General features: G+C 57.6%; 1 protein-coding gene and 1 long non-coding RNA gene across 32 annotated transcripts in view; one reads left to right on the forward strand and one right to left on the reverse strand.

The window, feature by feature from the left end:
• RNF157 (ring finger protein 157) overlaps positions 1-21,126 on the forward strand; it is an 81,017-nt gene extending 59,891 nt beyond the window's left edge. For 5 of the 30 annotated variants that reach the window (XM_084983673.1, XM_084983667.1, XM_084983662.1 and 2 more), the window contains 10 exons: positions 93-252; positions 393-505; positions 3,833-4,071; positions 4,793-4,901; positions 7,336-7,447; positions 8,029-8,216; positions 8,508-8,573; positions 9,378-9,426; positions 12,051-12,318; positions 12,653-13,795. In XM_084983673.1, coding sequence (XP_084839799.1) covers positions 422-505; positions 3,833-4,071; positions 4,793-4,901; positions 7,336-7,447; positions 8,029-8,216; positions 8,508-8,573; positions 9,378-9,426; positions 12,051-12,307 — 1,104 coding nt within the window. In that variant the 5' untranslated portion in view covers positions 93-252; positions 393-421 and the 3' untranslated portion in view covers positions 12,308-12,318; positions 12,653-13,795. Of the gene's footprint in view, positions 1-89; positions 253-392; positions 506-3,832; positions 4,072-4,792; positions 4,902-7,335; positions 7,448-8,028; positions 8,217-8,507; positions 8,574-9,377; positions 9,427-12,050; positions 12,319-12,652; positions 13,796-18,282 lie in introns of those variants that run through there. The other 25 variants (XM_084983666.1, XM_084983660.1, XM_021066597.2 and 22 more) reach the window with 17 other exon arrangements.
• LOC146398007 (uncharacterized) lies at positions 3,703-18,353 on the reverse strand. Of its 2 annotated transcripts, none has more exons than XR_014820811.1 (4): positions 14,692-15,870; positions 13,660-13,892; positions 6,041-10,530; positions 3,703-5,145 (listed from the first exon to the last, which is right to left on the reverse strand). It is a non-coding gene; the product is annotated as an uncharacterized LOC146398007 (long non-coding RNA). The 2 variants fall into 2 exon arrangements; XR_014820810.1 differs by lacking the exon at positions 3,703-5,145 and adding an exon at positions 18,142-18,353 and having other exon boundaries at positions 6,077-10,530; positions 15,387-16,506.
• Positions 21,127-21,176: the final 50 nt, after the last annotated feature.

The following is a 21,176-nucleotide window of genomic DNA, read 5'->3' on the forward strand; positions in this document are numbered from 1 at the left end:
CGAGTCTCAGCTCTGCAGGCTGGCTCACAGAGAAGGCGTGGGACGAGAGGGTCTTTGGGTCCCCGGCTGAATCCCCGTCTGTCTCCCAGCAGGTGGCTGAGGATGAAGTGAGCGACAACAGCGCCGAGTGCGTGGTGTGCCTCTCCGACGTGCGGGACACCCTGATCCTGCCCTGCCGCCACCTCTGCCTGTGTAACACCTGCGCAGACACCCTGCGCTACCAGGCCAACAACTGCCCCATCTGCCGACTGCGTAAGCCCCGAGCCGCGCGGCGGGTGGCTGCCGGGTCCCCAAGGGACGGGCTCGGGGAGGTGGGCGCGTGGCTCCGCGCGGCTCTGGTCCACCCTCCCTCCTGCATCGCGCTGTCCTGATGGCCCGTTTCTTCCTCGCAGCCTTCCGGGCACTGCTGCAGATCCGAGCCATGAGGAAGAAGCTGGGCCCCCTGTCCCCAACCAGCTTTAACCCCATCATCTCCTCCCAGACATCTGACTCGGAAGAGCACTCAGTAAGGCGGGCTTTCTCCACCTGGGGTCCTCCCGTGGGGGCCTCGGCGGCGCGGTTAAGCCTCGGCGCCCAAGAGCTGGCCGCGGTCGCGTCGTGTTAGAGGCACCCGATGGTTCAGTGGAAACTTGGGTGCTGATGGTTAGAACCTCCGCTTCCCGCCTTGGGCCTCTGTATCCAGTTAATAGCTACCGTTTCTAGAGCCTCTGCTTGCACTTTCGCTGTGTGTGTGCACGCGTGCCCACTGCGGGGTGGGGGCCAGCTCTGGAACTCCCCCAAAGAGAAACAAGGGGGTGCCCGTTTGGGATGTAGACACAACTTACAGTTCGTATCTGGACCATCAAAGAGGGTCCCTGTTCTCCCTTATCCCATTTCACGGCTTCAGGAACTAGAAACCAAGCAGATGAAACAACGCACCTCGGCCTCCTGGTGTTAAGAGTGAGGGCGCCGAGGTTCCCTGTGGCGCAGTGGGTTAAGGTTCGGTGTTGCTGCTGCTGTTGTGCAGGTCACCGCTGCCACTTTGGTTCGAATTCTGGCCGAGGAACTTTCCCAGGCCGTGCATGCAGCCAAAAAAAAAAAAAAAAAAAAAAAAAGAGTAAAGCCTCCGAGTAGGTTTTGCCTTCTGGTTAACACAGTAGTGGAGGAGATTAACGACTAGTTATTCAGTAAATGGTGTTGGGATGTTTAGGTTGCTGTTTAGGGAGGAAATCAGTTCGTTTAGCCGTTCACTCTTACCAGAGGGCAAATTCCAGGTGGAGTAACTAGTTAACTGTACTAAAAACACAGCAAACCAAAACATTAAAACCTAGAATAAATTATAGATGATTCTCTAGTGACTATGGATGGGAGAGGGTTCTCTAAGCTTGAAAACAATGGAGCACTACAAAAACAGAACAGGTAGGTTTTACCATATAAAAATTATTTAACTTTTTTTGTGTGTGTGTATTTTTTTAGGGCCACACCCACAGCATGTGGAGGTTCCCAGGCTAGGGGATTGAATTGGAGCTGCAGCCACCAGCCTACACCGCAGCCACAGCAACACAGGATCTGAGCCACGTCTGTGACCTACGCCACAGCTCATGGCAACCCCGGAGCCTTAACTCACTGAGCGAGGCCAGGGATGGAACCTGTGTCCTCCTGGATACTAGTCAGGTTCATTTCCACTGAGCCACGACAGGAACTCCTGAACTTTTTTGGGGGGCCAAATCCTGGGCATGTGGCAGTTCCTAGTCTAGGGATGGAACCTGAGCCACAGCAGTGACAACACCAGACCCTTAACCTGCTGAACTCCCAAAGTTTATAAGAAGTTCCCATTGTGGCTCAGTGGTTAACAAACCTGACTAGTATCCATAAGGACACAGGTTTGAACCCTGGGCTTGCTCGGTGGGTTAAGGATCTGGCATTGCCATGAGCTGTGCTGTAGGTCGTAGACACAGCTCAGATCCCACATGGCTGTGGCTGTGGTGCAGGCCGGTGGCTACAACTCCAATTCAACCCCTTGCCTGGGAACCTCCATATGCCATGGGTGCAGCCCCCCAAAAACAAACAAACAAACAAACAAAAAGTTTTTAAAACATTAGATGTGCAAAAAGTGACCCATATTAAAAGGCAAACAACAAATCATTTAAAGAGAAAAAAAAGTATTCACATTTGCCTCAGAGGAAACGCTAGTATCTTTACCGTAACTCAGTTGAATGAAAGAGCAGATGAATAGGCAAAGGATATATTAAAAATTTCTCAGAAGAGGAAACATTGCTGGCTAAGAATCATTTTTTTAAGTCAACCACATTAAAAATCAACAACAGGAGTTCCCGTCGTGGCGCAGTGGTTAACGAATCTGACTAGGAACCATGAGGTTGCGGGTTCGAACCCTGGCCTTGCTCAGTGGGCCGATGACGATCCAGTGTTGCCGTGAGCTGTGGTATAGGTCCCAGACATGGCTCGGATCCTGCGTTGCTGTGGCTGTGATGTAGGCCGGCGGCTACAGCTCTGATTAGACCCCTAGCCTGGGAACCTCCATATACTGTGGGAATCGGCCCTAGAAAAGACAAAAAAAAAAAAAAAAAAAAAAAAAATCAACACACAAATTAAAATGAGATACCATTTTTCACCTTTCAATTTTAAAAATTTCCTTTTTTGAAAATACCCCATGCTGGCTGAGAGGTAATTAAAATAAGTATTCTGTAGTGCTTGTAGGAGTGTAGCTAGAAATATCACCGAAAAAAAAAAAAACAGAACAGCTGTATGTATCAAGAGCCTTAAAAACATTTGTATTTGGTGAAGTTCCCATCCTGGCTCAGCGGAAACAAATCTGACTAGCATCTGTGAGGATGCATGTTCCATCCCTGGCCTCGCCCAGTGGGTTAAGGATCCAGCATTGCCATGAGCTGTGGTGTAGGTCACAGACGCGGCTCAGATCCCATGTTGCTGTGGCTGTGGTGTAGGCCAGCGGCTACAGCTCTAATTCGACCCCTAGCCTGGGAATCTCCATATGCCATGGGTGCAGCCCTAGAAAAATCCAAAAAAAAAAAAAAAATCGTATTTGGTCATCTAAGGTCTCCAAATTTCTACCAAGAAAATGATCTGAAAAAAGAGATTTATGCACAATAAATGAACGGATGTTCACCAAAGCATCGTTTACCATAGGAAACGGGTTCCACTAAATACCAGCGCCCACGAAAGAGTTGGGAAGTATATGGTGTTTATGAAAAGGGACACACGGGGAGGAAACGACGTCTGTTCGTGAAATAGGCTGGGTGTAGAGTTGATAGTTACAGATTGATCCTGACTGTGTAAACGGGACAGAGAAAACAACTGGAAGAAAATACACTGGCATGCTGACAAAAGTTAGCCCTGTGGGATGTGACGGTTGATTTTTTTTTTCTTCTTTCCACTTTTATGTATTTCCCAAATTTCCTGTAGTGAACTCGTCTTTCTATTATAATCAGAAAAATGCACATTAGGAGTTCCCACTGCGGCCCAAAGGGATTGGCAGTGTCTCTGCAGCACCAGGACGCAGGTTCGATCCCCAGCCAGGCCCAGTGGTTTAAGGGATCCAGTGTTGCCGCGGCTGTGGTGTAGGTCACAACTGCGGCTCGGATCTGATCCCTGGCCCAGAAATTCCATATGCTGTGGGGGCACCAAAAAAGAACAAAGAAAAATGCACTTTATTAACAAATCTGTAAGCAGAGCCTAGGAATATGTGGTTCTCTGATATTTTATCTTTCTTCCGCCTCTAAAAGAAAGCATTTTCCCAGCGTAGTGGAAGAAACTTACATCATAGAACAAAGCGTACGTAATTAATTGTGCCACCTGCTTCTGCTTCCCCTAGTCCTCAGAGAACATTCCGCCAGGCTACGAAGTGGTGTCTCTCCTGGAGGCCCTCAATGGGCCCCTCGCCCCGTCCCCAGCGGGGCCCCCGCTCCACGTGCTTGGAGACGGCCACCTCTCAGGAATGCTGCCTTCCTACGGCAGTGACGGCCACCTGCCTCCCGTGCGGACGCTGTCCCCCCTCGACCGCCTGTCCAACTGCGGCAGCCAGGGACTCAAGCTCAAAAAGTCTCTCTCCAAGTGAGTGGCCGCCGGGCCAGCGCTCAGCCCGGGGTCTTTGATGGGACACGCCCCGTCCGCCTGTCCCCTCCTGTCCCCTCCTCGGTGCTGGCCCAGTCCCGGGTCCCAGGGCGGCGTGGATGCTCCGGGCTGTTCTCGGAACTGCTCATTTTACTGAGGACCTGGGGGGCAGTCACCCCAGCCCCTCGGAGGGAAGATGGGAAGGGATGGGGGTACTTGGGAGGGTCCAGCCCGAGGAGCCCCTCGGTGTTCTGACTCGGGGGGGGGGGGAGTGCGGGGGGAGGATGATGTCAGTGGGGTCACCCGGGCCCCCGCGGAGGTCACTGAGTCTGAAGAAAGCTTGTGACCTATATTTCTTCAGCGTTTTAATCCAGCGGGGCACACGTCATAGCGAGTTTCCACGACCGGGGAAAGGAGGCTGGTTTACAGATGAAAATATTTAAATACTGCGAATGTCAGTGGTTTTGGTTTTGGGTTGTTCCCGAATTCAGGCCCAAGTGTTTGAAGGAGCTAAAGGGAGAACCCAGCGTTCCTGACGCCCAGAAGGGGTCTCGGCCCCTCTGGCGCCCTTTCGCCTGTCCCTGCTCCTTCTGAAGATCCGGGTCCCTTTCAGTTCCCCTCCGGTCCCCTTCGCGCCGGGACGTCCGCTCCCGGCAGTGCAGGCAAGCGCCGTCCTTTAGGAGGCCGTTGGCTGCAGCCGCTTCTCCCTCTGGACTTGCAGGTCCATCTCCCAAAATTCTTCTGTGTTGCACGAAGAGGAAGACGAGCGTTCTTGCAGCGAATCGGAGACGCAGCTGTCCCAGCGGCTGTCAGCCCCGCATCTCGGGGAGGTGAGACATGCCGGCCTGCTTTCTTCTCGGTTTTAGACTCTGTTTTCCTTGCTGCCCGCCAGCCTCTTGAGATCTGTCTGCTCTGGTTCATTCCTCGACACCTTTTGAACACTCAGTGAGACAGTGGCAGAGGTGTGGCCAGAACCCTTCTTTCAACAGGTGTGCAGAGCCTGGGTTTCTGAGCAAGCCCTGCCCCCTGTGCCAAGGACAGCAGCAGGGGGAGACACCACTGGCCTCCCCCCTCCTCCCCAAGCTTTTCCACCTGCTGTGCCTCGTCCCTGTCCTCGTCCTCGTGGTGCTTTTTATACCCTGGGCAGTTGGGGTGGGGCAGACACAAAAGACAGTGAGCACAGAGGTATCAGGTGCCAGCGGGCAGTCAGAATGTCAGGCAAGGGAGTGTCGAGGTTGGAGGTGAGGATGCTCGATTTATTTATTTATTTTTTGTCTTTTTTAGGGCCATACCCACAGCATATGGAAGTTCCCAGGCTAGGGGTCTTCCCCAGAGCCACAGCCACGCCTGATCCAAGCCTCATTTGTGACCTATACCAGAGCTCACGGCAACGCCAGATCCTGAACCCATTGAGCAAGGCCGGGGATCGAACCCACAGCTTCTTGGTTCCTAGTCAGATTCGTTAACCACTGAGCCACGACGGAAACTGCCTTTTTTTTTTTTTTTTTTTGATGCTCGCTTTAAAAAGTGGTCCAGGGAGTTCCCCTGTGGCCTAGCAGGTTGAGGGTCCATTGCTGTCAATCCTGTGGCGCAGGTTCCGTCCTTGGCCTGGGAAGTCCCACATGCCACAGGCATGGCCAGGACAAAGAAGACAAAAAGTGGTCCCTGGCCAGAGGAGGTGAGACGGACTGTGCAGATGTCTGGGGAGAGAGGGTTCTGGGCTCAGGCGCAGCAGGTGGAAAAGCTTGGGGGAGGAGGGGGGAGGCCAGGTGGCCGAGTAGAGGATGGGACCCTCTCTCCTGTGCACCCTCACAGGCTTTGTTTGACCGAGGGCAGAGGTCTGTCACACCCACTTCCGGTAAGGGGTGGGCTGCATGCAGGGGGGCCTAGGAAGGGGAAAAGTGGTTCCAGTCCTGAGCAGCTCCTGGTCCGGTTGGAGACAGGACCCGTACACCAATACCACCCCCACATCGGGCACATAAGGGTTAGAAAGTGTTTGTTGAATGAATGAATGAATGAATTTAATTAGAGGAAATGAGTGCGTCCAAAACAGAGACACGGACGTGCTGCGGCCAAGACAGGGAGGATCAGATTCGGTGCAGGGAACCGGGAGAAGCGTGATGGAGGAGCAGCATTTGAGCTGAATATCAGAATGTCTTAGACGAGAAGAGACAGCAAGGAGTTCCCGTCTTGGCTCAGCAGAAACGAACCTGACTAGTATCCTTGAGGACGCAGGTTCGATCCCTGGCCTTGCTCAGTGGGTGAAGGATCCAGCGTGGCTGTGGCTGTGGTGTAGGCCAGCAGCTACAGCTCTGATTGGACCCCTAGCCTGGTAACCTCCATATGCCGAGGGTGTGACCGTAAAGAGAAAGCAAGAGGACAGGTGAAGCTGGGGCAGGAAGGGGGCTCCGAGCAGGCCAGAGGTACGTGGGAGCTTGGCTTCACAGGGGCCCCCCTGGCCAAGGTGTGCAGACTGGATCAGGCGGGAGACAGACTGAGCCAGGCACAACCCCAAGGGCCCAGGCAGGAGGGACGCCTGAACTAAGATAAAAAAAGAATGTCGGGAGTTCTTTTGTGGCTCACTGGGTTAAGGACCCAGTGTTGTCACTTGTCACTGCAGCGGCTCCGGTGGCTGCTGGGGCACGGGTTCGATCCCTGGCCCTGGAACGTCCACATGCCACAAGTGCAGCCAAAAGATAATAAGAGAAGGCCTGGAAAGGACAGGCCGTGAAGAGAGAATCAACAGGGCTTTGCATCTGCCTGGGGCGGGATGAGGTTTCAAGCCCAGGAGACGGGTGGGGTGCCAAGCGGGCTGGGGGAGGTGGTTTTTGCCTTCCGTCCATCGAGCTGGAACTAACCCGCCAGCCCAGTGGAGAGGCCCAGCAGGCAGTGGGGCCTCCGCTAGTTTTGTGTTCTTCTGCTTCAGAAAGAAAGCTGTTTGTAGTGCTGGGGAAGCCTGGGGTGTTCCCGTGTGACAGCTGCTGGGTGACCTGTGTCACCTGAGCTGCAGTCTTTGTGTGGCCCCAGCAGATGCTGGGCCTCGGGCAGGATGTGCTGACTGAAGTTTGCACCTCCCCTGGGAGACAGCCCCTCCGGGTCAGGGCCGCAGAGACTCGATGACAGAGGAGAAACCGGCGCGGTCTCTGCCTGTCACCCTCTGCTGTCCCTCCCAGGATCCCTGTCCCCCCCTCGCCCAGGCCCCTGGCCCTCACAGCTACCTTCCCTCCACCATGTTTGACCGGCGCCCCCTCCGGTTCCCCCCAGGAATGTGACGGCACCCCAGAAAGTGAGAACCTGACCATGTCATCGTCAGGCGCTGTCGACCAGTCGTCCTGCACAGGGACGCCTCTGTCATCCACAATTTCCTCCCCAGAAGGTACAGGACGGGCTGGGAGCCTCTGCGTGTTCTTCCCTGTCAGCCGAGTTCATGGCGCTTCTCAGGTTTCCTCCAGGACGGACTTGGGGGCAGAAAACTAATACCTAAGCAGCGTCACAAAACAGGCCCTGACTTGAGCGGGGAGGGGGCCTCGCTGTCTGGCGAGGAGAGGGGATCTTGCTGCAGAGTGAGGGGAGAAGCAGGTGTCTTACCCCCAGCCCTGCTGTTGTGCCAGGAAAAAAATCCCCATCCCTGAGGTTGAGTTCTGAGCTCTAAGATGTAAAGGCACAAAATCTTGGAGAACCTGAAATCTAAACGTTCCGAGGGAGTTCCCTGGTGGCTTGGTGGGTTAAGGAGCCAGCACTGTCACTGCCGTAGCTCAGGTTCCATCCCTGATGCAGGAACCAAGCCACGTGCACAGCCAAGAAAATAATGCAAATACAAGACAATAAAGCCTTGTGGGTGAGGGCAAGTTCGGGCATGGGCCTCACTGCCTGGCTGCAGAGAGAGGCCGCCCCTCGGGCAGCTCACAGCAGCCGCACCTGACCTCCGTCTCCTTCCTTCGACTGCTGCCTCCAAAGACCCGGCCAGCAGCAGTCTGGCCCAGTCGGTCATGTCCATGGTGTCCTCCCAGAGCCAGCACTCGCAGGTCAGCACCGACACCGTCTCCTCCATGTCCGGCTCCTACATCGCGCCTGGCACCGAAGAGGAGGGGGAGGCCCTGCCCTCCCCCCAGGCCGCCAGCCGGGCCCCCTCAGAAGAGGAAGAGGTAAGGGAGGGACGAAGGGCCGTCCCGGCCGCTCCACTCCGAGCTCGCCTCCCGAGTAACTCGAGCTAGGGGCTGCCCGGCAGGGAGTGGGGGGGATCTGCAAAGCCCCCCGGTGCTCGGCAGGGGTGCCCGGAAAAAAGAGGTGGATCAGAGGCTCCCTCAGATCTGATGTATTTGGCACCACTTCTGTCCCGAGGACTTGGTTGCGGTTTGCTGCCAGGCAAGCCGGGTAGGCGAGGCGGGTGGGAGAGCCATGGCACCCACGCCTTGATTTTTGTGGCTCTTCTGCAGGTGACCCCAGCAGCATCTCCAGACTACAACTTCGTGGGCCTGGCCGCCGAAGAGCAGGATGCAGAGGTAACGCCGGAGTGGCCCGCGGTGCCCCCTTCCCCATTCGGACGGGCCTTCCGCAGGGGATGCACGTAGCACGGGGCTGTTCTGTGAGAAGCCTTCTAAGGGGGTGCCCTTGGATCGGTTAGAGGTGGGGTGCAGAGCGGGGGGCTGTCCCGTTCGCGGAGGGCTCGGGTCTCCGTGTAACGGGCTGGGGTGAGTTCCAGAGGGAGGTCTCCTAAGCCAGACCCTCGAGAGTGTGTCTGTCCACTCACTCGGTGAGCACTGACCTGGGACAACTGGCTGACGGCTCCCCCCGGCACAGGGGACATAAAGACCTAGGGACAAGCTTCCTGCCTGCCCCCCCACCGACTCTGCCCAGCCAAGAGCGGCCCGGCGGCGGGGGAGACGGGGTTACAGGGCAGTGTGGAGAGGGCGCTGACCAGCAGGAGGGGACACGTGTGGCAGGCCCCGCTCACAGTGGGGGCCCGGAGCTCTTTCTGGGGCCAGATGTTCTCAAAGGACTATCTGCAGAGGGTTTGGGATGCTAAGGATTCCCGCACGTGCTCACGGTTCGCTTTTCACGTGACAACGTGGACTTCCGCCTCAGAGAGACAGTGTGAGCTGAGCCAGTGCCAAGGCTGCTCCCGACAGCCCGAGGGCCTGCCTGTGCCCTCCCCCAGACCCGGTCCTCCGAGCACCCTGCCTCACCAAGCAGAATCCGCCCGGCTCGGCCCCCGGGCCGTCTCGAGCACCGGGATGGGTGTAGGTAGCGAGGGGGTTAGCTCTGTCCCTGGCCAGTTGCCTCACAGCGCCTTCCCTCTGTCCCAGGGAAACGACCTTCTAGAAGAAGAGGACGGATCCCCGACTCAAGAAGATGGTAAAAGACCTGGCCTTTGCGCCCTTGTTATTGCTCTTTCCTGGCTGTTCTCTAGAGGGTGCAGACAGGGGCGCTGGTGTGACGGGGTGGTGCTGCCCAGAAGCATGGCCTTTGGGGAGAGCTTGCCATCTTGAGGGCCGTCAAAGGGGGCAGGGGCTCCGAGGACCTCCGTGGTCCTCCCAGCCCTTTGGGGGCTGGAGAGCCGAGCATGTCTGGAGGAGGAGGCCGCAGAAGACACACGGGGGCCCTGTCGGCCAGGAGCAGATGCTCAGGCGTCTTGGGCTTGGGCGGCTTCCGTCACCTTCCTTCCTGCCTCAGCATCCCGGCTGCTGCTCGCGGAGCCGCTGGAGTGGCCCCGAAGCTTAGCGGCAGCAAACGCTCTCCTCCTCGTGGGAGGAAGGCCGGTCGGGCGGCAGGGTTGGTTTTGCTTTGAAGACAGCAGCAGAGGGCTCTTAGCAGCCAGCGGCTCGGTGGCGGCTCGGCTGGCAGCTCAGCACAGACGGGTGTTCTGTAGGCGGCTGGAGTGACTCTCTTTACCGTCCTCCAGGCCTCGCTTATATCTTCATCGGAAGAGGTTTGTTTCTGCTGGGCCTCGGCAGGCGGAAGGTCCCGCAGAGAAGGGAGCAGGTGGGGCGGGGCTGGGACTCCTACCGAGGAAGGGCGCGCAGGTGTCCCGGGAGCACCCGCGCTTCCCTCCGCTGCCCCCAGCTGCCTCCGCAGAGGGGCCACCTCCAGAACAGACCTGGCTCCCAGCCGGGACGCAGATGTCATCCCAGCCGCTTGTGCTTCAGCGCTGGCCGTCGCTTGGGGACGGGCGGAGGTGTGCACACACACACTGGACCCCTTCGGGCCACTGGGGCTGCCACCCCGGCTGTGCCGCCGCCGCACTGTCTCGTGCCAGGCGAGACCCGAGCTGGGTGAGGCCCCGCCTCCCCTCGGCTGCTGTCTGATGTCTTCCGCGCTCAGGGCTCCCGAGTTCCCCTCAGGGATCGTCGCCCCCACCCCGTCGAATATTTGCTGCCGACAAGTGCAGGGTCGCGAGCGGTTTCCAGCTGATGTTCCATGGCCCACGCGGCGGATGGATGTCTGTTCCTCGCCCTTTCACTGAGAGAAAAAAGGGGGGGGCCTTGAAAAATAACACCTAAAACTGTCCCCTTCCCTCTGACACAGCTGTAGTGGTCTGGTCAGTCCCTTAAAACATACTCAAAATAAATAAGTTTCATCAGAAAATAAATCAGGAGTTCCCATCGTGGCACAGCAGAAATGAATCCGACTAGGAACCATGAGGTGGGGGGTTCGATCCCTGGCCTTGCTCAGTGGATTAAGTATCCGGTGTTGCCGTGAGCTGTGGTGCAGGTCGCAGACGTGGCTTGGATCTGGCGTGGCTGTGGTGTGGGCCAGCAGCTGCAGCTCCGATTAGACCCCTAGCCTGGGAACCTCCATATGCCTCAGGTGCGGTCCTAATAAAGGACAAAAAAGGCCAAAAAAGAAAAAGAAAATAAATCATAGGAGTTCCTGTCATGGCTCAGTGGTTAACGAATCCGACTAGGAACCATGAAGTTGCAGGTTCGATCCCTGGCCTCTCTCAGTGGGTTAAGGATCCAGTGTTGCTGTGAGCTGTGGTGTAGGTCGCAGACAGGGCTTGGATCCTGAGTTGCTGTGACTCTGGCGAAGGCCGGTGGCTCCAGCTCCGATTAGACCTCTAGCCTGGGAACCTCCATATGCCGCGGGTGTGGCCCTAGAAAAGACGCAAAAAAAGAAAAAAATCGTAATTTTGTGAACGATGTGATCTTTGATTTGATATGCAAAATTATGGAGAGTTCCCTGGTGGCCTAGTGGTTAAGGATCCAGCATGGTCACTGCTGTGGCACAGGTTCAAGCCCTGGCCCCGGAACCTCTACATGCGGAGGGTGTGGCCAAAAGGAAATTATGGGAAGTTCCCGCTGTGGCTCAGCCATATGAACCCAACTAGTATCCATGAGGATTCGGGTTGGATCCCTGGCCTCGGTCAGTGGGTTAATGATCTACTGCTGCCGTAAGCTGTGGTATAAGTCACAGATGAGGCTCGGATCGCGCATTGCTGTGGCTGTGCCATAGGTCAGCAACTGCAGCTCCTATTGGACCCCTAGCCTGGGAACCTCCATATGCCACGGGCGTGGCCCTAAAAAAACACAAAATCATGGAACTGAGGAGCTTTGGTTGCTGTTCTAGGTGTTAATCATTCCACAGAGCTTCGTAGTCATATGCTACACCCATGCGTGGACACCGCAAGGCCAGGGCCACGTCCCTGTGGCTCTCCTAGCTCTTCCCAGCCCAGCATGGCTCTGCTCTGCAGCCCACAGCCCTCCCCAGGGGTCTGGCCTCCCAGGAACAAAGGCTGGAAAGTCGAGGGAAAAGCCGAGCAGGCGGTGCGAGGACACGAACACACCCACGCAGCTGGACTCCTCTCTCGTCCTCTCTTTACCCACTTAATGACTGTCTTTCTTTTAACATATGATTTGATTTTTTTGGTTTGGTTTTTTTTTTTTTTTTTTTTGTCTCCATCCTTAAGATTTTAATTTTAAGGACAGCAAAGCAGAGACCAATACGGCCAGGCCTCTCTAACTGCGTTAACTCCGTTACAGGCCAGAGGACGTGCGCGTTTCTAGGTACGGAGTGTGACAATAACAATGACTTTGACGTCGCCAGCGTGAAAGCACTGGACAATAAGCGGTGCTCTGAGGCCTGCTTACCCGGTGAGTGGCAGTCTGCTGAACATGAACTTGGTGGGAGACGCTCCCCTGCTCGCACCCCTGCTCGCACCCCGAGGCACCCATCTCCTGCCCTGCCGCTGCTGCAAGAAGGCATGGTGTGTGCTAAGATGCTGGAAGCCAGCTGCTGAGAGGAAGCGAGGCTGCCTCAGGCGAGGCCTGGAGCAAGGCGCTCTGAGCTCCGAGCCAGACTGTGGGCACAGGAAGGAAGGAGCAAAACCCCCTCTCCAGACGCTTCCGCCTTGGCCTGACCGTGCCCCCCTCCATCACGATCCTGCAGATCCCATGGCAGGGGGGCCCCGTCTTGTTTCCATCAACAGGGAGTTTGAGGGAGCTCCCTGGTGGCCAGCGGCTGAGGATCCAGCATCGTCATGGCTGTGGCTCTGGTTGCTGCCGTGGCTTGGGGTTAATCCCTGCTGGCCCAGGAACTTCCACATGCCTTGGGCACACCAAAAAAAAAAAAAATTTTTTTTCAGGGACGTCGAGGCAGGCACCATGTCACTGAGAAGGTCTCGCAAAGGTTGCCTGAGCCCTTGAGAAGGGAACCTGCAGCTCCTCAGAGGAACAGGCTGAGTTAGACTCTTCTGCCAGCCAGCATTTCATAGCCAACGTGCCCCTCGAGCTCTGGGTTTCCACCAGATCTGGGTCCCAGAGGAGAGCCCAGGGGATGAGGATGACTCCTCTCCGGAGCCCCAACTTTAAATGTGACCCAGGGAGTTCCCGTCGTGGCTTAGCAGTAATGAACCCGACTCGTGTCCTTGAGGATGCAGGTTCCATCCCTGGCCTCGCTTAGCAGGTTAAGGATCCGGCGTTGCCATGAGCATCTGTGTAGGTCACAGAAGCAGCTCAGATCTGGCGTGGCTGTGGCTGTGGTGCAGGCCAGCAGCTGTAGCCCTGACTTGACCCCTAGCCTGGGAACCTCCATATGCTGAGGGTGCGGCCCTAAAAAGAAAAAAAATATGTGACCCTGGCCGTCAGTGCCCCCCTTATTCCTTCTCACAACACTGGACAGAATCTAGGACGAGTCCCCATGGAGGAGCCTGTCACTCACACTCCCGCGGTGCCACCTGCTGCGCGGTGGACTAGGTCCATATCCCACCCCTCCCCCCCGCCCCCAGGTTCACAGCAGAGATTGCCTTCACGTTGTGTCGCTTGTAATCCCTCGAATGTGCCCTGAAATGAAGACCTCCTTCAGCCCTGAGCAGCCAGGTCTCATCATGGGTCCAGTGCTTTACTCGCTCGCGACGTGGCTCCAGGCGCCCGAGGGCCACAGCCACTCTCCAACGGCCTGGGAAAGAGCCGGGTCCTCACAGCCCTGGCCCCAGGCGGGCTGTGGGCAGGGAAGCCGTCGTTCCCGGAGACGCTTGCCCCGAGCCTTCCCAAGGGCTCCGGTCCTTCCCCGGGTGGCCTTGACCCGGCCAGGTCCGGGCTGGAGCCCCCGGGGTCCAGGGTCCCCTTCACTCCCTGCCTTCCCACTCCGTACCTCGCTTCTGTCTGTCCATCTGTTCCTCATGTCCTTTTGCCGAATGTAAGTCTGTCTGTCTGGTTTGTTTCTTTTTACACTCATTTGTGTTCTCCGGACTTTGTGTGAAAGAAAGTTCATGTTCACTCCGTGCCAACACTGTCCTGTCGGAGCGTCCGGCCCCGAGCTCACTGGGCGTGCGCGCATCTTGCTGACGGCTCCGTTCCTAGCTGGCGAGGGCCTGTGTTCAGCAGCTGAGACGTTTCCAAGGAAAAAAAACATCTGTGAGGCTAGATTAATCCCTGTTCTGCAGAAACGGGGATGTTTCTGTGGCAGAGGTTACAGGAAGGGCCACTAGTTGGGGAAGATGACATCTCTGCCCTTGCTCCGTGCTGGGTCTGCAGCAACTATACCAGCCATCCTGTCGCTGGGCTTCGAGAGAGAAATCTAGGGAGTTCCCATTGTGGCTCAGCGGGTTAAGAACCTAGCGAGTGTCCATGAGGATACAGGTTCGATCCCTGGCCTTGCCCAGTGAGTTAAGGATCCAGGATTGCAGCAAGCAGCAGCATAGGTCACAGATGTCATCGCCGTGGCTGCAACGTAGCCTCGCGGCTGCAGCTCCAATTCAGCCCCCAGCCTGGGAACTTCCGGATGCCATGGGTGCGACCCTAAAAAGAAACAGGGAGAGAGACAGACAGAGATCTAGGTTCCTCCCCACCCCAGGGCTCCCCCGCCCACCCCCATGTTTTGGCGGAGGGAGCAGCTGGAAATTGTTTTAGCCAACCATGCTGGTGGCAGCTCTGCTTCCTCCTCTTCCTGATTCCCCCCGGCCAGCCTGCTCATTGGTGTTGATGCTGCTCTGGGGTTGCGGGAAGGCAGTGAGACCAGGAAGGAAGCCGGGACCCCTGGGGTTCAAGGTGACCTGGGGAGCCAGCCATGCCGAGATGAAGCTGGGTTCACAGATCGGGCCGGACATGAAACCAGATGCCTGTGGTGATGGCCGGGAGGGGGACTCGGGTGCCAGTGCTTGAGGCGTGCCCCTTGTAGCCTCACCCAGGGGTCTCAAGGGCGCTTGCAGCAGAGGGAGGCCCGCGTGCTGTCCTGGTGAAGTGTTTCTCGGCTTCTGCTATTAGCATCCCCCCGGTAGCACAATGCTGGGACTCTGGAAGCATCTCTCGGGTTGATGACAGGAGTGTCCACTTCCGTGAGCCCCGGGGAATAAATAGGCCCATCATGCCCAGCTCTGGGTTCCGCTCCCCCCTGCGATGTACCGCCGGCTGGGGTGGCCCTCCCAGGGCTCCTTCCCTCTCCAAGTGGATGCCACTCCCCTCAGGGGCCCAGGGAGCACCCTGTGGTCCACCCTCCCCGAGCCCACACATGCTCTGCCGGGAGCCCCACCTGGTGGCGAGGACCGCTCAGTCCCCACCCTTGCCGCGCTCCTCACCCTGTGGGACCGATGCCAAGAGCACCTGCGTCATTCCAGCCCCTCTTCCCCTGAGAAGTTTCTGGGTCTCGGACTTCCCATTGTGGCTCAGCGGGTTAAGAGCCCGACTAGTATCCATAAGGACACGGGTTCAGTCCCTGGCCCCACTCAGTGGGTTAAGGATCCGGCGTTGCCGTGAGCCGTGGTATAGGTCACAGGCCCAGCTCAGATCTCACACTGCCATGGCTGTAGTGTAGACCAGCAGCTGCAGCTCTAACTCGACCCCTAGCCTGGGCACTTCCATATGCCATGTGTGCGGCCCTACCAAGAAAAGGGCGGGGGGGAGCTTCTGGGTCTTGGGCCCCAAGACCCAGGTGGCCAGTGGTCTGTTCTGAGCTTGTCCTGAAAGGGTCTCAAAGGGAGGAGCTCTGAGCCGCCGCGGGGCAGGTGGTGAGCAGATTAGAACTTGAGGCCGTGTCCCGTAGACGTGATTCCACAGAATCGGCTGGATGTCACACAGGTGGCAGCATGGTGGTCAGGGGACCAGTGCCAGTTCCGTGAACAAGCTCTGGGGAGTGTGGTGGTGAGCAGCAGAGACCGTTTGAGTTTGGGAGTGGAAACACAAACGTGGTTGTAAATGGCTGCGCTGGGCAGGAGTGGGCAGAGCCAGTGAAACCTAGAAGTATTTACGGAGACCCAAGATGACCAACAACGAAGACGCCGTTAGGAAGGGCTACGGTTTGCAGACAGTAAGGAAAAATCCGAATTAACTTTGTCTTTCCCCCGCTCTCAGGCAGGGGGTTGTCACAGCCCTCCGTGTATGATCCGGGGCTCGGGAGAGGCAGGCGGGGGTGCACTGAACCTCCCTGGATGCGCTCCCCAAAGCTGCCCCTAGAGGTCCCTTCTCGCTCCCATTTCTCAGTCCGCAGAAGAACTGAGCAAGAGGCACCCTGGCCACCTCCCGGGAAGGACGTTGCATCTCCAGGCTCCCTTTCTGGCCGAGAGCTGGACAGGACGGGAGCTCTCGCTCGCGAGGCCCCCTGCGCTTTCCAGGCTTCCCTTCTGCATCCAGGCTCCGCCCTCTGGCCCGGGCCAGCGGAACAGCAGCAGGGTTTTGCCAAGAGGCCGGCAGGGGCCTTTGTGGAGGGGAGGGCACCACACGGTGTATCGAGAAGCCAGAGCGAACAGAGACTGCAGATCTGAGTCTTGACGCTGTTTGTGAAGGAGCCAGTCTTCAGCCCTGGCTCGGCATCTGGAACATTGGCCTCTGCAGCCAGGGCTCTCGAGCATTCAGAGCCAGGCGGCCTGGCAGCCGGCGTTTCACAGCTGGTGGCAGCGTGATGGTGGGGTGTTCTGACTTTTGCCTGCATGTGTGTCTTCTCTCTTGTTTACCATTTGCTTCTGGTCTTTCCTACCGAGCAGCCACAGTTCCTGAGTCCTGCCCCCTAAACATTGAGGAATAAGTGTGAGATCTAGCAAATTACAGCCATAAACAAACAGCTCACCTTATTTGGGGGCTCCTAAATTAAAGACCAGTCTTGCCTGCTCCTCATCCTGTCACCTCTCGAGCCCACCTCCCTTAGCGGGGAAGGCACTGTTGACCTATGTCCCGACTCCGGGACCCCAGAGAATAGAGATCCCCACATGCCATGCGGCTGCGAGAGGTACCTGAGAACTTCCTGTTCCACTCGCCCCCTTCCCCGGGGATCCACCTCCACAGACTACTATTAGGATTGAGTATCCCACCAGGACAGTTATGGGAAATAAGCAGTTTATACCCACTTAATCCTAGTGTTTCTGCCATTAAAGGGTTGCGTGTCTTGGGCCACCCTAACCTGAGGCTGACCCCAGACATTTGAGAGTGGCCTCCCTCGAAGGTGACCGCAGTGAGCCCCAGGCCTGTCCCCCAGGGTTGGAGGGCTCCAGCCATAGATCACGCCCTCCAATGGGCCAGATGCTGCTCTCAGCTCCGCCCAGGAGGTGGTGTGATGGGGGGTCCGAGGAGTCAGCACTTTGCAGGCAGCGTGAAAAGTGGGGTGGTGTGCAGGCTGCGGGGAGCACTTTGGAGCACGCTGGACCCCATCCGGGTGGGGGGGCCTTATGATGGCAGGTGCTAGGAGACACGGCTCAGAGGTGCTCTGGCCAGAGGCCAAAGGCTTTCCCCACCCCCAGGGGTCAGGGCTCCATCCTGTCTCCTCAGGAGGAGCTTCTCACTGCACTGCACAGAATGAATGGGATGGAGCCATCGGGGGGCTGGGGGGGACAACTGTGTGGAGACTCAGTGGGGAGATGATGTGGCCTGAAGAAGCCGGGGGTGGGAGGAGGGGCAGCTCTTGTCAAGCGCCCTGCTCAGCGCTCTCCTGTGTTACCTGGCTTAGTCCAGGAAAACCGGGGCTCCGAGTGCAGTGACCTGCCGGGATCATAAGTCTGGACGTTACAAACTGGGGGCGTTCCCCGGCTTTCTGACTGCAGATGCAGGCATGACTAAGTGGTGAACAGGCAGGAGGTTGTGATGGGGTTGGATGCAGAGCACAAAGGAGAGAGAAGCACCCAGAGCAGGTTACCAGCGAGGGTGGCCACTGCTTCTTGTGCACGAGCCTCAGGATTTGGGGGAGGACGTTGTTTAGTGGGTGGGACCCCAAAGCTCCAGGGCAGGTGTCTTCTGGGGTTGGTGGCAAACCTCAATGGGCTGTTCAGGTGCAGAAAGAGAGGAAGAGCCATCACACTGCCCCCCCACACACACACACACTGTGCCATTCAGTCCCTGGCGTCTTGCTGGGCAGCTGATCACTTCCTGGCCCACGTTGCCCCCCACCTCCCCGCAGTAAACACTAACTCTGAGCCCAAGTGAACACGCGTCTCCTTCTCTTCCACTTCCTCCTACCCTCAAGAAAATCTCAGCTAGACTAGTTTCTTTTCCTTGTCCACCGTAACACACTGGCAAACTTCAAAACTAGATAAAGATACACAAGTGGTCCCTGGGGCAAGCTCCCCGAACAAGGGCCATCCTGCCTGTCCATCAGTGGGCACAAGGGCCATGGCTGCCCCCAGGCCGGCGGGCACCCCTCGGCTCCTCTCACGTGCTGTGGCTTGCACCCCATGGGGGTTCCAGGTAACACGCCTCCCGCCAGCTTTCCTGCAGATTTCTTGGCTGCCCTGCCGGAGACGCCACCCAGGGAGCCGAGGGTCCGGCTGCAGTAACCTCTCCTTCCTCTCCTCAGGTGCCTGGCAGGCTGATGACAACGTGGTCAGTCGTCGGAACACACCACGCCGGCGCCTGTCGTCTGGCAGCCTGGAGGACCCCGAGAGCAGGCCCTGCGTGTGGGGCCCTCTGGCCGTCTGAGAGCCCCAGCCCCGCACAGGGCTCCCCCACAGTCCTCGCTGCACCGCTGACCTCCTGGGCCTCCTCGGCAAGACGCACGGGGACGTTATAGACCCACAGGAAAGCTGGGCCCTGAGGGCACCTGCTCCTTCTCCCAGCCTCATCTTCTTCCCTGACCGTGACTCTTCCCCGCTCAGAAGGGACCAGAAGCCTCCTTCCTCCTTGCGGGCTAAAGCCCCTCAACAAGCGGCAGCCCAGGAGAGCCTCTGCAGAGACTGACTCTGGAATGTTCCCACGGCACCTTGATCTTCAGGTGGAGCCGAGGTGCGCGGACTGGTTGTTTCCTGTGCATCCTCACCGGGCAGACCAAGAAGGCGCGGAGTTTGGGGGCTTCGTTACAAACATCCGGTATTTTCTGGTCTCTGGGACATCATGGCCAATCTGAGACCTCCAGCTTGGGGCGGGGTGGGGGCTTGATTCCTGGGAGAAGGGAAAGCCGTATTGCACTGTAAGCGGAATTTCTCTCGAAAAGCATTAGGAGCGCCTTTCTCAAGGACAAGAAACAGGAGCAACCCCCCCAAAGGGTGGTGGGGAAAACAGCTCTTGCCTCTAGTGGCAGAGCCTGTGCCTCGTGGGTCCGCCTGCTTAGGAAGGAGGCCTTGACCCTGCGAATCCCCCAGTTAAATGATGACCTTCCAGAGGTGCGCTCATGAGGGCCGGGGGCTCCACCCTAAGGTGACATTGCAGCAACACTTTTTGACCCCTCCGTGTGCCAGGCACATGTTAGGAGCTGTCACATCTTACATTTCATGGCTCCCGCCCTGTCACCCTGTCGGGTGGTATTCTTACCCCTGCTGCCCCCATCCCCACCCCCTTTTCTTAAAAAGTTGAGGAAACAGGCTGAGAGAAGGGCGGACTGGTGATTGTCATCTGGTGCCCAGGAGCCCAAAGGAAGCTGGGGTCAGCGGTGGCCTGGGAACCTCCCCACCCCACCTGTCTTCCTCCCCTGCCCTCTGGATCTGCTGAGCCTAACAGGGTCGGGGGGGGGGGGGCCGGGGGCGGGCGGGTACTGCCTTCCATAGGCTCATTAGAGATTTAGAGATGGTGTCATTCAAATTGCGGGCCCACCCCTCGTCGGCCCAGTGTAGGGCAGGTAAACAGCCCGAAACGGGAAATAACAGGCCAGAAGCTGCGGGGTGTCATCTCAACACGGGTGTCGTCAGTGGATCCCTCACAGCTCTCGACCAGACACGGTGTCTGCCGGCCTTTGGAAGGGGCGGTGGTTTCACGCCAGGTGGGGAAGCCAAGTTGGATCCCAGAGTTTGTGAGGCTGAGCCCTAGGCCGTCTTAGTAGCTGGACTTGACGCCCTAGCAGAGCTTCCCAGGGTCCTTTCCAAGGCCTCAGAGAGCCCAGTGCCTGGCGGTCCCTCCGTGTGGCTTCTCTGCACCACCAGGCCGGCAGTGAGCCTTTCGCTGCCTTGTGGCTGCGGTTCACGTCCTGCCCTGAGGGGTGGCGAGGCCTGTTGTCCTGACAGACACTACATGAGCCAAGCTAAATCCAAGCTTCTGTCCTGAGTTCCCGTGTCCACCCTTTCTGAAATCCTGCAGCGGACTCTGCTGTTTCAGACCGCACTTTGTGTCTTTAGGTCTTTTTTTTTTTTTTTTTTTTTGCTGCACCCATAGCACGCAGACGTTCCCGGCCCAAGGATCAAACCCATGCCACAGCAGTGACAATGCCGTGATCCTTGACCCACTAGGCCACCAGGGAACTCCTCGATGTCCTTTCCTTCCCAGATTGTTCCAGCCCCTTCCGTATTTAAGATTTGAGCAATAACCCTACTTCCTGATTTCCTTGAAGGCTGAGCCCCAGAAGCACCAGGGGACAGCGAGCTCCCTTAGCCTGGGTGGTGGCACACAGGCCTGCCGGGAGAGGAGGCAGGGCTCGCCGTGTGGTGTCACCTGAGATGAAGCAGATGCAGGTCAGCAGCAGCCACGGGGCCAGGAGCCCGAAGTCACTGCCTTCACCTCTTCTGGAGCGTCTGTCTGCTCCCACGAAGAGGCGCAGATTCCCCGAGGCCTCGGTTCCATAACCAAGACACACCGGGGTCAGAAGCGGCCTCTGGCTCCTCATCAGACGGCCCCTGCTCTCCCCTCCCCATCCCCACCTCTTCCCGTTTAGCTCCCTGGCAAGCAGAAAGGTCCCATCCAAAGGGGCTGGTCCTCAGCCTGATCAGGGAACAGGGCATCTGCCCCACCCACCATCTGGGGACAGTCATGTGTAGGCAGGTAACCCAGAGAGAACGCGACAGGGCCCGGCTTCTCATATGAGGGCACAGACTATGGGAGGCCTGGGGCTCCTGCCTGCCACGCTCAGGTCTGAGCTCACCTCCATGTGGGGTGGCGATCCCGGCCTCCTCGCAGAGCCCCTTTGCCTTCCCCTGCCAGCCCCTCCCACCGGAGGTCATGCCCTCACTGGGGCATCTCCTGGGCACAGACCCACACACTTTAGGCCAGCTCACCTGGGGAGGAGTTCGTGTCCTGCCCACCTCAGCATGCTGGTTGCTCCCTGCTCTAGGACCTGCACACCTAGTGTGTGTAAGTGTGTGTGGACTGGTGTGCCGTCTCCGTACCCCACACTCCCTGGAGTAGGCTCCTGGGCGCGCTAGAGTGGGGACGTCAAGGATGCAATATGTATGGATTGCTGCATGATTCTTAACAACGAATAAAGCTGTTTACAAGGGAAGGAGAGCTGTTAACTGTGCAGCTGGCTTGTGAAAGTTTCTGTCCAACTTC

This window comes from Sus scrofa, chromosome 12 (genome assembly GCF_054392235.1).
Source record: "Sus scrofa isolate SSC_HxYL_T2T_F1_AM1 chromosome 12, Sscrofa_HxYL_maternal_Yorkshire_Landrace_v2.0, whole genome shotgun sequence".
Lineage (NCBI taxonomy): Eukaryota > Metazoa > Chordata > Mammalia > Artiodactyla > Suidae > Sus > Sus scrofa.